The 13,916-nt window shown below is 36.9% G+C and overlaps 1 protein-coding gene across 2 annotated transcripts; it reads left to right on the top strand.

Moving 5' to 3' along the window:
• Positions 1–3,255: 3,255 nt before the first annotated feature.
• On the top strand, positions 3,256–13,365 carry asb3 (ankyrin repeat and SOCS box containing 3). 2 transcript variants are annotated; one of them, XM_039661415.2, is made up of 11 exons: positions 3,256–3,620; positions 4,613–4,644; positions 4,737–4,977; positions 6,331–6,489; positions 7,041–7,153; positions 7,564–7,696; positions 10,565–10,742; positions 10,969–11,175; positions 11,255–11,524; positions 11,650–11,783; positions 13,110–13,365. In XM_039661415.2, the coding sequence occupies exons 3-11, from the start codon at positions 4,779–4,781 to the stop codon at positions 13,265–13,267; spliced, it is 1,551 nt and encodes a 516-aa protein (XP_039517349.2). In that variant the 5' UTR covers positions 3,256–3,620; positions 4,613–4,644; positions 4,737–4,778; the 3' UTR covers positions 13,268–13,365. The 2 variants fall into 2 exon arrangements, with proteins under 2 accessions (XP_039517349.2, XP_088978235.1); XM_089122109.1 differs by lacking the exon at positions 3,256–3,620 and having other exon boundaries at positions 4,619–4,977.
• The last annotated feature ends 551 nt before the right edge of the window (positions 13,366–13,916 follow it).

Consider the following 13,916-nt stretch of genomic DNA (forward strand, 5'->3'; position numbering starts at 1 on the left):
AATAACCCTTAAATAAATCACCACCATGGTAATCAGAATATCCACCAAAATATTTAAATATTTATATAATAATTGGGTCATTCCTGGTATGCGGTGACATTTTGGCTTCATAAGTGTTGGGAAAAAAAGGAGATGATTTTCATGTTTTATAGCATTCTACCAAAATATTGACATGTTTAACTATAAGGTATACATATTGGTCAAGCTCAGGGACTCTGAAAATAATAATTATGGGTAGATTGTTCAGACATGCCCATGAAAATATTCCACCCTGTTAGGGACATATACATAGTTATCACAACATGTTAATAATGTAAATGTTAAACAATAATGAGCTTTTCTTGGATAGTATGTCCCTTATGCCATCTTAGATTTTTTTTTCTTCTTGAAACAAGCAAAACAATTTTTGATGAAGAGAATATGTCTTGATTATTAAAAACTGGTACTTTTTGTGCCCATCTTTGCAAATAGGATGGTAAATAACAATAAAAAATGGCTCAAAAACATATATATATATATATATATATATATATATATATGCTGTTAGTGCTCCTTACCTCACAAAATAAGACAAAAGTATGCCAAAAATTTAATGTTGCTGTCAAATTATTATTTAAAATGACTTGTCTAACTGGGTGGAAAGGAGCATAACAGGGTGGAACGGAGTATAACAGGGTGGAACACCAGTGTTCAGTGGATGAGCCTTTTGTCATTGTCCTGGTTTACCATTGATAATGTGTGGAACTGCACCTATAACATATTGTTTCAAAACAATAAAAAAATCCAAATTTTCTTTGGGGGAGGGACACAAAAAAATATCTGTGGTTCCTCATCATAATCAATCATGGGGGCAAAACAAAACAATTCTCTCTTCAGATGGCTAGAGAAATATTTACAAATTAGATAAGACAGACATAATAAATTACATTTTTATTTATTTATATTTGATTAAAAATATAGATGATATTATTCATTTGAATTAACTAGATTAACAAACAAATACAAAATTCATCACAAGAAGGAACAGTAATGGACAGTGATGCCCTTTGTGGTGTTTTGGCTACATCAACTTACTAGATTAACAAACAAAATAAAAAGAAAAGCAAAAAGGCAGGGGAAAAGAACTTTAAACTCTAATGGAAAGAACCATCTCAGCATAGGATGGTATACTATATAAATAACCTTTATATAACAATCTTTGATATATATATATATATATATATATATATATATATATATATATATATATATATTAGGATATAGATATCGATATAGATATAGATATGTGTATGTATACATACATAGAACTTGCTATATGCATTAAATACTAATTATTCTATTAGAATTTCCACCCTGTTAGGTTTATAGACCTAACAGGGTGGAACCTAACAGGGTGGAAAATTCTGAGCAAAGTTAGCCATAGCTCTTTTAGTGATCAACATTTAGCTAGCTAAACTTCTACAAATTAACAGAACTTTTATAACTATGTCAGATTTGTTTTTACATTTTTTTGATAGGACAAACATTCTTCATAACAAAGCCGAACAGGGTGGAACTTTAAGGGTGGGACAAGCAGGATAACATCTCAAAAACTAAAAAAAAAAAAAAAAAGGAGTGAGAGTTAAAGCTTACCTCAGTTTGTACAGTTGAATTCCAGCAAGTAAAAGAAATTAAATCACTTCTTGAAAATGGACTCAATGAAATTGCAATCGGATTTGGAAGGCAAAAAAGTACATACTAACAGGGTGGAAGATGACTTCAGGGACGCAGTAATTTAAAACTTAAAATTTTAAGAAAAAGACCTATATTTTCACATGATTTATATGATTAGATGCAATTTAGCCTAGTCTATAACATAATTAAAAAATATTTTGAAGTTTTTGTCATTTCTTGGTTTATATTTTTTTTTAAAAGCTGATTACTGTGCACATGAGGACATGAAATAATTGAATGCATACATCAATAAAAATGGTGTAAATTACAAAATAGTATTTTTAATGTCTAGTATCTCTGTTTAAATTGTAAAGAATACTTAAATCTACAATTTAAGCCATTTATTATAAATATGTGACTCATTTTAGAGAAAATATGACTATATAAATCATTGGGACAGGAAAAGTCACCGCATACCAGGAATGACCCAATTACAAAAAATATTACAGTACTGTAGTAGTCATTTTTTAATTTTTAGCTAGTAACAATAGCTGTTGTGATGGATTATTGATCCATTAACCTATAATTTTAAAATATGTAGAGCTGTAAAAAAAAAATACAATACTAAATAAAATAACGAAATAATTAGTTTTTTTGTTTTTTATACTTTATTTTGAACATGTAAAAACAAACTTTTCAAGTCCTACGTGCTTTGTCCATATTTTTTACAGTCTATGGTCCTACCCTTTCTATTTATTTATTTATTTATTTATTTATTTATTTATTTATTTATTTATTTTTAACCTTTAGCTGAATACAAACAAATTCTTCTCATTCATTTCCATCTGTCTGTAGCAAATCAATTAATAACACCTTCATAGTAAACTTAATATGTAGACCTAGTAGGCCTAACCTGTGTCCAATACTAAACTCTCGAGTCCTTTTCGTATCCCTTTAATATCTTCAATTTAAATAGTCTTTTAAAATTACTCATTTTTGTACATGATTTAATTTCTTCACTGCAGCTCACTGCAGATTCATTCATCTATTCCTTTATTTTAATTAGTTACTTTTATACAAATTAAAATGAAATTTGTAGGTTTTCTAACAGCTTGTTCACTTTGCATCGCCTTTGTTTTATATGTTGCTGTCATGTTATTTAATTATATATATCTAGTTAGATTTTTTTTTTTTTTTTTAGTATGGATCAAATAACAAGCAGGTATAAAGCATAGAACATATTGAACTTCGACATGAACCAAATTATATCAAGTAAAGTAAAGTAAAGTAGGCTGCGATTTAGAGAATTTTTGCTTGTGAATAAAATTTGTCCCAAAAAAAAAAAAAGAACAATGTAACTAATTGAAGTACTAGCTTTATCTTCTTTATAGTAACAAATTATATCCTTTAATTGAAAGGATTTGGAAGAATCAAGCTGCTTGCCAATGAAGATATAACCTATTCCAGAAGTTTTGGGGTTTTTCACATTGGAAAAATTAATGGATCAGCGTTTCATCCTCATTCCTCTAGTTAGATATTAGCTAGTTAAATATTTGAATAATGACGTTGCTAGATACTGTCATTTATTGAATAATATCTCCCTTTCTGTTTTAAGGAGGTGTCTGGTTTCGGTTTAGTTATAGACGGAACGCAATGTAACAACCGTCTGTTCTAGCCGGAGCCCTGAAAGCCAATCAGAAAACAGCATCGCCGGAAGTTAAATTTATCCGGTCTGGCTTGTGGAATCAGTCATTATTAATTTATAAGTTTACAGATGTTTAGAACCGCAAAATGATTTCACTTATCTTTTTGTTGTCTTGTGGACATCTTAAAGATTCAAAGTGGGGAGATAAACTAGACTACTAGCATACTTGAAGTGGTTAAATCGTTATTTTGCAATCAAAGCACCGATATCTGCCCTGCTTATCATGTAACGTTAACCTAGTGTGCACTTGACTTCACTGTTATATAGACGAATCCGGCGAAACTACCGGAAGTAAGCGGGGCGCCATTACTGAGCTGTTGCTGGGTAGCGTTGCGCCATTGCCTCCTATTGTTTTAGTTGCAACTTGCGTCCACTGGAATAAACAGCTCGCGATTTACGACTGTCACTAACGTTACAACGTTATCCCTATAATGTCGAGTGGGTAAACAGTTTCCGTTATAAATTGTTTCAATGGTGGCAGTAAAATTTCGATTTTGAAGAGAAAACACTGTGAATACCCCGGGTGGACTGCCCCTGTCTGGTGCCGTACGGTTTACAGATTTCCTGGGCGAGTACAAGACGTGGACATTCGCGTATAATAACAATTATTTAATGACATAAGTAAAAAAAATATAATAAATATGTCATATAGTGATCAGCAAAATCTCTTCTCTTGCTATTTTTTCTATTCAATTAACATGCTATGGTCATTAAATGGCTTTCCTGAGCTAAATGTAACGTTATGTGACATAATTGTTTACCTGCTGTTATATTGACCTCTTTCCATGGTTTAAAAACACTAATTGGTCGATATTATGTATACTTTCTAGCTGTAACGTTACCTTACCCTTGCCTGTTGCAATATGAAAATGACATAAATAATGGACACAAATGAAAAACATGAATTTGTTTATTTGATTTCATTCATTTATTTATTTATTGTTGCCAAATGGACAGATCTTTTTATAGTTTCCTCGTTAGCAAACGTTAGCCTAGCTAGCTTGCCAAGCTATTTTCATAAATAACGTTAATCTGTAAGATCGTTTGTACCTTCATCTGTAACTGGAGGCCACTGCAGTCACAGATCAAACCAACAAGTCATTCTGCCTGGCTGTAGCTGTCATCGAGGGTGAGTTCGCGTTATCACCGAGGTTTGTTTACATACCGGTGCATATGTCTATATGCCTGTGTAACAGCTCAGTAATGGCGTCGCCACAAGATGGCAGCCTACACAGAACGCTCGTCGGATTCGTCTATAGATTTAACCTGTGGCACTGCAGTATAAGGTAGGTGTAATTCAAGACCTGGAACTGTCAACGTGCACTCGGTTGAGAGCCACTTTGTGTAAGTGATATAACGTTAGCATGAACTATTTCAGTAATGTTTGAGGGGTAACGTTAGTGTGCGGAGGGAAAAGTCGATGGACTTCACGGAGTGCTATGGAGACACCTGTTCCGCCGTCGCGCTGGCAGCCCGGGAGGGGAATGGTCGGCGGGTGCAGAAGCTCATCCATAGAGGTTTCGCGGTGGACGTTAAAGATAACCGGGGCTGGAACGCCCTGCATGAAGCCGCGGCGGCTGGATCAGCGGAGTGTGTGCGGCTACTCCTCCATGCACCCGGTAAGAGCTTAACATTAACTGTTAACTTGCATACTAAGGACTGTTCTAAAGATTTTTTTTTATATGTTGTAAATATGTATAAAATAATGTGTATAAATTAAACCTTGTGAAATTTCAAATCAATCAATATGGTCATATTAGTCCTGTGTGCATCTTTCTTTTTCAGAGCAAAGACTTGAACATTATAACATTTAATCTTTTATTGTAAGGGTTTTGCTTCATAGATCGCACATTTGTTTATTCATAACAAAATTAAACTAGGAATCAATCAATCCATTCACGTTAGTCATTTCCTGTGTGTGTGCATCTTTGATACAATTTCTCTGTTAACGGTGTTCTTGGATTTTTACAGTACATTACTGGCAGCATGGTTATGCATATATTTTATCAGTATATATATATATTTTTTGAATATCTTATTATCTGTTCAGCAGAATAAAGAAACCAAAGGTTTGGAACAACATGAGGGTGAGGAAGTGATGACAAATATAATTTTTGGGTAAACTATACCTTAAAAGGGATAGTTCAACCAAAAAATTAAAATTAGCCTTATATAGTATAGATTTCTATACTCACTCTTAAGCCATTATAGGTGTATATGACAATGGTTGTTCTGTTTTGAAAGTCCATAAAGGTGCATCTATCCATGATAAAAGTGCTCCACACTATGGGGGGTTAATAAATGCCTTCTGAAGTGAAGCGATGCGTTTGTGTAAAACAAAAAAAAGTATAATATTCAAGTTGCTCTTTGGGTTTAAGTCAAATCCGTGTGGTCGTTTGGCCGAAGGCTAGTTTTTTTACTTTATACAGATATTTTTCTTAACCCTCATGTGGTGTTCAAAACCCTGTAACACCTCTGGTGTTCCCAGTCAAAAATGACCGGCCCATAAAAAAAAAAAAACCTTATAAATCACTCATTATACCATATTTTCACCCAATCTTGGATTCAATCTTTTTGTCAACTTGTTTTCTTTGTCAACCCACATAGAAATTCCATTCTAGTAGTTTTCAAATATTGCCAGAACATACCATTCGCCTACATTTAGTATTTTGGTGGCAAAAACCATGACAAATGGTTGATGATGGCAAGAATTACACACATAATCCAAAGACAAAACAATAGTTTCAGTTAGTTTTCAGCTTCCAGTGCTGGTTTAAGTACTGTTTTTTTATGGCAAGGTAGCTTTCAAATCTCATTCATGTGATTTAAATATGCACATAATTTAGATTTAGTTACAAGAACTGTCCCCTGAAGACCAACTAACAACGAGAGCTCTTTTGACACAGTACTGTTCAAGATATGTTTTCTTTAATGTGCAGGTCATTAATTGTACATCAATGTTCCTCTTTTAGTGAATTGTGAGGATTATGTCAACACTTTGACCCATAACTCAGAGACTCCGGTTTACTTTGCTTCGAGGAATGGACACCTCCGGGCAGTGAAGTGGCTGATCAAAGGTGGTGCGGACATTAACAGGACAACCAATGAGCTCTCCTGTCCCCTCTTTGCAGGTAAACCCAAAAGTACCTAGGATCACAGGTCATCTCGGATCATGTTTACCATGTGTATTTTCTGTCTTTGGAGTCTTGTTATAGACCTTATTAGCAAACACCGGAAGTAGCTAACCACGGCCTTATTGTTGACATGACAACTGTCCTGCTAGCTCCACGCAGATTTGAGTTGAGGGACTAACGTTAGCCTAATTGATATTATTGCATGATACTGATGTCTGATAATGCCTGAAAATTCTGTGTTGGTATAAACTATGTTTTGGGGATCTGGCTAACTTAAGCCCACAATGGACAATATCGTATTAATCCCATATTTTAGGGCAGCTTTTTCTATTTGAAAGAGCAGTTTCAGCCACTGCTTACAGCTAACCATATGTGAGGTAACGTTAACAGACTTTGCTGTGGAAAGTTGGCTGAAAGTTTAACCCCTGTCTCATTTCCTTCATGTTTTCTGACAGTCAGTAACCCTAACCCTTGTCGTGGTTTCTATGTCAACATTGATGACGTAGACCGAATAACACACATACATATTTATTTATTTATTTCTCTAGCTGTAGATGGTGGGTACAAAAGTGTTGTGGAGCTGCTAGTGCGATGTGGAGCAGAAGTCAATGGGACTCGCTCTGTGTCAGGCTGGTCTTGTCTCCATCAAGCTGTTTACAAGGTTATAGCTTTAAACTACAATTCTAATTTATGATTTTTGAAGCTTTTATGTTTTAGAAACTTTGAAATTTGCACAAATACTACATTCGTCTACCTTATATATAAGTTCTGCCTCTCTTCTTACTGACCGTTAAGTGTAAGGGCTTATGAGCAAATTGTTATTAAAAAAAACAACTACCTATTTAAAACATTAATCAAATTATTAGTTATGTTGCCTGTTATTACTCTTTTATTAATAAGTTTTATACTTCTTGGCTAAATGTTTAATTAAACTTAAAAAAATGAAAGCCCACAGCCATTGTGTGTGTTTTAATTTAATCAAGCAAGCTTTTAAATCGTACGTCTGAGGCAGTTATCAAAATCTTTCATCAAGAAGTTGAATAAATAAATATCTGTAAATAACACTTCCAGGGCCATACTGAGATTGCGAGGTTCCTAGTGAGCATGTGCTCTCTGGAGGCAGTGGATGACTATGGGATCACACCATTATTTGTTGCTGCACAATATGGACATCACCAATGCTTGGAGATTCTTGCAAATGCCGGTGAGAACACTTCGTTAATGATTAATCCTGTATGAAGTATAAACTGCATGTAGCCAGTCATGTGCTTCTCTTTTTGTACAATAAATGCTTTAGTCAATGTTCAGTATCAACTCTTGCAACATTAGTGCTATCACTATTGTATCCACCATGCTATTTACAGTGACGCATACTCCTGAGACAGATAAGCAGTTTGATGTAAGGGTAAAAAAATTTTTTAAAAAAAAGAGAAAATATTCAGATCTGTGAATGTATTTATGATGGCAGTAAAAATTTAATATCGACATACAGAGACTTGAATACAGTCCATTACGTTGAGCACATATTTAGTTTCTTAATTAAAATTCATTTTCACACATTTTGTGAGGTGAGGGAGTGGTGTCCAAGTTAAAAAAAAAAGTATCATGTCAAAAATTTGTCTTCATAGTGGGAAAAAAAGCCTCATTAAAAGTTTGGCTGCTTGCTTTACTGCTTATTAATTATTTAAAAAAAATAACTTTATACTTTCATTCAGCAAGGATGCATTTAATTGATTAAAAGTGAAAGTAAAGATAGAAGATTTATAATATTACAAAACATTTCTATTTTAGATTATGTCAGCATATTGGTAACGCAATAAAAGTTGGTATTTTTATAGAATACTATCATTTTATTATTGTTGTGTTAGCACCACAGTTCCAGCATTAAAATAATATTTTACATGGGTAACATTTAAACTATAACTTTTTTTTCTTTTTCTCACAATTCTGACATTTTTGTCACAGTTGAAAGTTGAATACCTCCAAATTCTGACTTTATAACTTGCGATTTTGAGTTTATATCTCTATTCTGAGGGATATAAACCCTTTCTTTTATTCTGTGGCTCCCTGCTACTGCAGAACTGTTATTTTTTGTCACCTGATAGACTCTGCTCACAAAACCCATCATCGCTGTTAGCAAATATCAAACTGGTCTATCAAAAGCAGCAACAGACAGAGAAGTCTCAAATCCTTGGCCAGGGGAAGGCTAAGCCTTGACCAGCCATACACGCTCTCTGCCTATGATTATTTATATTTGTTTATTGTTCTTATTCTCTTCATTGGTTATTTTATTCATGGGTGGATTTTGTTTACATGAAACTTTTGGCTGACAGTAAATCACAATTAACTAATCTTAATTGCCAACTTATTTACCATGTTTTGTAAAATGTGTTGGGAAATTGTTTTACTTGGCATTTTATAGTCATCGAATTATCTTAAATCATATAGAAGTTCATAAAATCATTTGAAACCAACATTAAAGAGTACATTCTTACTGAATTTTTCTTAGAACTTGACATGAACTATATTTTTCGTTATGGTGAATACGCTTATTCAACTTAAAGATGCAGTCTGTAGCTTTTTTGGTTTAAAAATGATCCAACATACATATTTGAGAAAATACATTACCAGCCAGTGTTCAAATCTATCTGCTTGCCTTAGCTTGATTCAAAGCGGTAAGCTTGTAGTAATGTTTTTAATCCCAGTACAGTAGTACTGGTGGAATTCCGCGGGGGACTCAAGCATGTCTTTGCGTCATTACGTCACATTTGTACACTTGAGTCTTGGCTAGTATAAGCTATATTGCGTGTGAGGATGTTGGAGGTGGGGATTTATAAGCTTTTCTCACAGCACTTGATATAATTAAACTTATCAATTTGATGGCGGATCCAGAAAGGATCACAACAGATTGACAACCATTTCACCCACTGTAAAATGCAAAAGACTCCCGAGTGGCTACAGAAAAAAAAAGAGACTGCAACCAAACCAGTAGTGGCTGGTGAAAAATATCTTAGGTGGGGCTGTATCATATTTGGCATTTTCAATAGTCTGGTAAGTGGTAACCATGGGACTCGGGTCTTTTAGCATTGTGGCATGCTCTTCCTCAAGACATCCGTCAAGCTGTGTCGTGTTGTGGGCGTGGAAGTACAACTCGCGTAAAGTTGATAATTCCACGAATGACTGCAATTGCAGATTTCGAACAGAGATGAGTCGACAAAGAGGACAAATGCCGGACTGCAGCTTTAAATGGTTATTAAATAGACATTAAAAAAAGAAAGCCACACCAAGCACAACACGGCCCTTGAGTAACATCTTTGTTATTCCTGAAACAACATAGCAGTAGAACCTGTTTTCACCAAAATACATGTTCTTGGCTCAACCAGTCAGATTGGAGGGAGAAGTTTGTCAGGTTTAGGCTTACAACCAGGGTTTGGTAGGCTGGATGACAGCCAAATTTAGCCCCGCCCACAACATTTGAGGGTGGGAAGTTTGGTCTGGATTTAACCGTAAAGCAAGTATGCCCGAACCAAAGCTGTTCAAATTGTCAGGGCGGGGTTTATACTATGATGGATAGCTGATCAACAAAGTAATCATCCTCGTCACCAAAGTGCGCTTGGGTTAAATTCGTTTACAACAAAGATTGGCTGCCTCTGGACAATTTAGATGTGTAGATTCAGCTATCTACTCTTAGAAGATGTAGACAGCGCATTCATTTAAAAAAAAGAGGAACAGAGAACCGCGATCAAGACATTTGTTGATCCAGTTGAGTGCAGGGGCATTTTCTTTCCTGGTTCGGTTGAAATGCCTCATAATCACAGCCCAATGGAGCAGTATCAGACTTGCATTCTGACTAGAATATGAGTATGATAATATCAGGCTAAGGGTTTGGTGCTTCTACATCAATGTTATTCACCTATCATTTTCCTCTGATTTTAGGGATAACTAGATAGGTTTAGAGATGGGGAGATGGTTATGGTTATGATTACATTTTCAGAACAACAAAATATGTTGACCCAGGATTGTGACTCAGCTAAATCAGGAAGTGTGCCTAAGCACAGGTTGTCGTTTTCAGGGGCAAATGTGAACTGCCAAGCAAACGATCTGGCCACACCGCTGCTCATTGCCGCTCAGGAGGGCCACGTACGGTGTGTGGAGGTTTTACTGGCCCATGGAGCTGACCCTAACCTGTACTGCAATGAGGACTGCTGGCAGCTACCCATCCATGCTGCGGCCCAGTTTAGTCGGCTAAGGTACGGCAGCTTTGGTCAATTACATACGGTGTCTGTTTACAGCGTATGGAGACCTCATTTTAAAAAAAAACAATCCACAATGTGACATTTACTTAGTATAATATAAATAACATTGGAAAGCTAACCTTTTGTACTTTTTAAATGAGAGCGTCACTTTGGCCTTTTATGAAATCGTTTTTGCCACACTGGATTAATTTGGCCGCTCATCTCTTGTCTCTCTGTGTAGTATTTTAGAGAAGCTGATTCCGGTAACAAAGCGAGAATGTGACCGGGGAGAAGGAAAGGTCAGTCCAGTTTACTTGGCAGTACTTAGCGGACAAGCGGACAGCCTTCGGGTCTTGCTAAAGAAGGGCTACAGTCCAGACGCCCAGAGCTGTCGACAGTTTGGATACAGCTGCCCTTTAGACATGGCTCTGTGGTGCAACTCTTGGAAGTATGACACTCATGTCCTGCTTTTCATTTTAAACACAATCAGTTGGACAGTATGACTTCAACCCCCATTTGTCTCTCAGTTTGGACAGCGAGTGTCACCAGACTCGTGAGATCACGCTGATGCTCTTGGCAGCAGGGGCACATGTGAGCATGGGCATTTATGCCTTTGCGTTACAAGGCCATGTACCAGAGCACCTGCCCTTGATCCTGGAGCACGCTGGGCTCCCTCAGGGTGACCGACTCGGAGAGCTGGCCAATAGAGCCCTTGCGGAGCTGCAGAGTGCCTCTTTTTGGCTCCCCCTGCTGCTCAAAGCAGGAATGGACCCCATGCTGCTCCTACAGGACAAAATGTAAGCAATAATTGCGATTGTTGTCTTTTTTATTTTGAAAAGTTTAGAGTTCAAAAGTATTTTAGAGTTCAAAACCACTGTGTTAAGCTCTTCTCTTCTGCCTGTTATGGTCTAATTGGGTGCAGGCTTGAGGAAGGTGAGAACAGAGTGCTTAATTTCTTTCTGGAGTTCGTTAATTGGAAGACTCTACCCTCAGCAATGCTTCAGATTCTCTCTCACCGTCGAACAGATGGCACCTGGACGCCACGGAAACATTTCGGTATGAACTTTTCACATGTGTATAGTATGTGTAGGTTTTATGACTTATCAACAATAAAGGTTTTTCAACAATACATTGCATATACACTCACCTAAAGAATTATTAGGAACACCATACTAATACTGTGTTTGACCTTCACAACTGCCTTAATTCTATGTGGCATTGATTCAACGAGGTGCTGAAAGCATTCTTTAGAAATGTTGGCCTATATTGATAGGATAACATCCTGTAGTTGATGGAGATTTGGGATGCACATCCAGGGCACGAAGCTCCCGTTCCACCACATCTCAAAGATGCTCTATTGGGTTGAGATCTGGTGACTGTGGGGCCATTGAACTTGTAGTACAGTGAACTCATCGTCATGTTCAAGAAACCAATTGAAAATGATTCACGCTTTGTGACATGGTGCATTATCCTGCTGGAAGTAGCCATCAGAGGATGGGTACATGGTGGCCATAAAGGGATGGACATGGTCAGAAACAATGCTCAGGTAGGCCGTGGCATTTAAACAATGCCCAATTGGCACTAAGGGGCCTAAAGCATGTTCTCATTCTTTTTACGCCAAATTCTTTCTCTACCATCTGAACGTCTCAACAGAAATCGAGACTCATCAGACCAGGCAACGTTTTTGAAATCTTCCAGTCTTCAACTGTCCAATTTTGGTGAGCTCTTGCAAATTGTAGCCTCTTTTTCCTTTTTGTAGTGGAGATGAGTCACGTGGTACCTGGTGGGGTCTTCTGCTGTTGTAGCCCATCCGCCTGAAGGTTGTGCGTGTTGTGGCTTCACAAATGCTTTGCTGCATACCTCGGTTGTAAAGAGTGGTTATTTCAGTCAAAGTTGCTCTTCTATCAGCTTGAATCAGTCGGCCCATTCTCCTTTGACCTCTATCAACAACAAGGCATTTTCACCCACAGGACTGCCCCATACTGGATGTTTTTCCCTTTTCACACCATTTTTTGTAAACCATAGAAATGGTTGTGCATGAAAATCCCAGCAACTGAGCAGATTGTGAAATACTCAGACTGGCCCGTCTGGCACCAACAACCATGCCACTCTCAAAATTGCTTAAATCACCTTTCTTTTCCCATTCTGACATTCAGTTTGGAGTTCAGGAGATTGTCTTGACCAGAACCACACCCCTAAATGCTTTGATTGGTTGATTAGATAATTGAATTAATGAGAAATTGAACAAGTGTTCCTAATAATCCTTTAGGTGAGTGTATGTACTGGACATTCACCATTATTTTGTTGGTAAAGTGAAATGAAGCTAATTAGTGAATTTATTTGTCCAATAAGTTTCCAGTAACCCTTTGCTCTTGGTTCCAGAATCAGTCCCTGCCCTCACTCATCTGTGCAGGCTGGCAGTGCAGGCATCGGTGGGCAGCGATACTCTGTTTAAGACCTCCTTTATCCAACAGCTGCCCGTCCCCACACTGCTACAGGACTACCTACAGTTCAGCGACGTCTCGGGCTTGCTCACATAGCCTGACTGTAATCCGTGGCTAATTAAGTTATCTTGACTTGTTCCATTGCAGTATTTTGTACATAATGTTTATAAAATTTTAATGACTGCTCAAATGAAGCTGGACTCTTCTTTTCATTGCCTTGATATTTAGAAAATGTGGGAGGACAAATGGAGAATTTCACCAATTTATCGTCACTGTTCTGTTCCCTTCTTACACAGCTGGCCTTTACTGAGTTGATGTTGAAATTCACCTCTGCTCCATGTCTTTGGTCTGCTCCGTGTCTGTGGTCTGCCTCGTTATCTTCTCGCTCTCTCTCTCTCTCTCTCGGCGGCTCTCTCTCTGTCTGCCTCCAAGGTCACTGTGCCTCAAAGACGCATACTCTCTACGAATGTTAATTGCCCAACGCAGTAACACTCATTCAGAGATGCTACTATCTGCCTTTGGTCATACTATTTATTTAACATTTTATGTTACCTTTTAGGAATGCCCATAGCACACCATCAAAAGCTCGCTGTTAATTTAAAATCATCCGTGTCGCTGCAGCGTGATGCTCTCAATCCCCTGCTGCTTTCAGAATAGGCATACCTTTATGAATAGATGGGTAATCTGTTACACACAGACATCAATGTTCCAGTATTTTAATTATTTTTTTAAAGCTTAGCTCACA

The sequence above is a fragment of the Pimephales promelas genome, chromosome 17 (genome assembly GCF_988280905.1).
Source record: "Pimephales promelas chromosome 17, fPimPro1.hap1.1, whole genome shotgun sequence".
Classification (NCBI taxonomy): domain Eukaryota; kingdom Metazoa; phylum Chordata; class Actinopteri; order Cypriniformes; family Leuciscidae; genus Pimephales; species Pimephales promelas.

Excerpts from the sequence above, each read along its gene's own strand:
- asb3 (XM_039661415.2), top strand. The coding sequence starts at position 4,779 with ATGGACTTCACGGAGTGCTATGGAGACACCTGTTCCGCCGTCGCGCTG. Across the intron at positions 6,490-7,040 it reads CTCCTGTCCCCTCTTTGCAG|CTGTAGATGGTGGGTACAAA; the intron begins GTAAACCCAAAA and ends TTATTTCTCTAG. Across the intron at positions 7,154-7,563 it reads TCCATCAAGCTGTTTACAAG|GGCCATACTGAGATTGCGAG; the intron begins GTTATAGCTTTA and ends TAACACTTCCAG.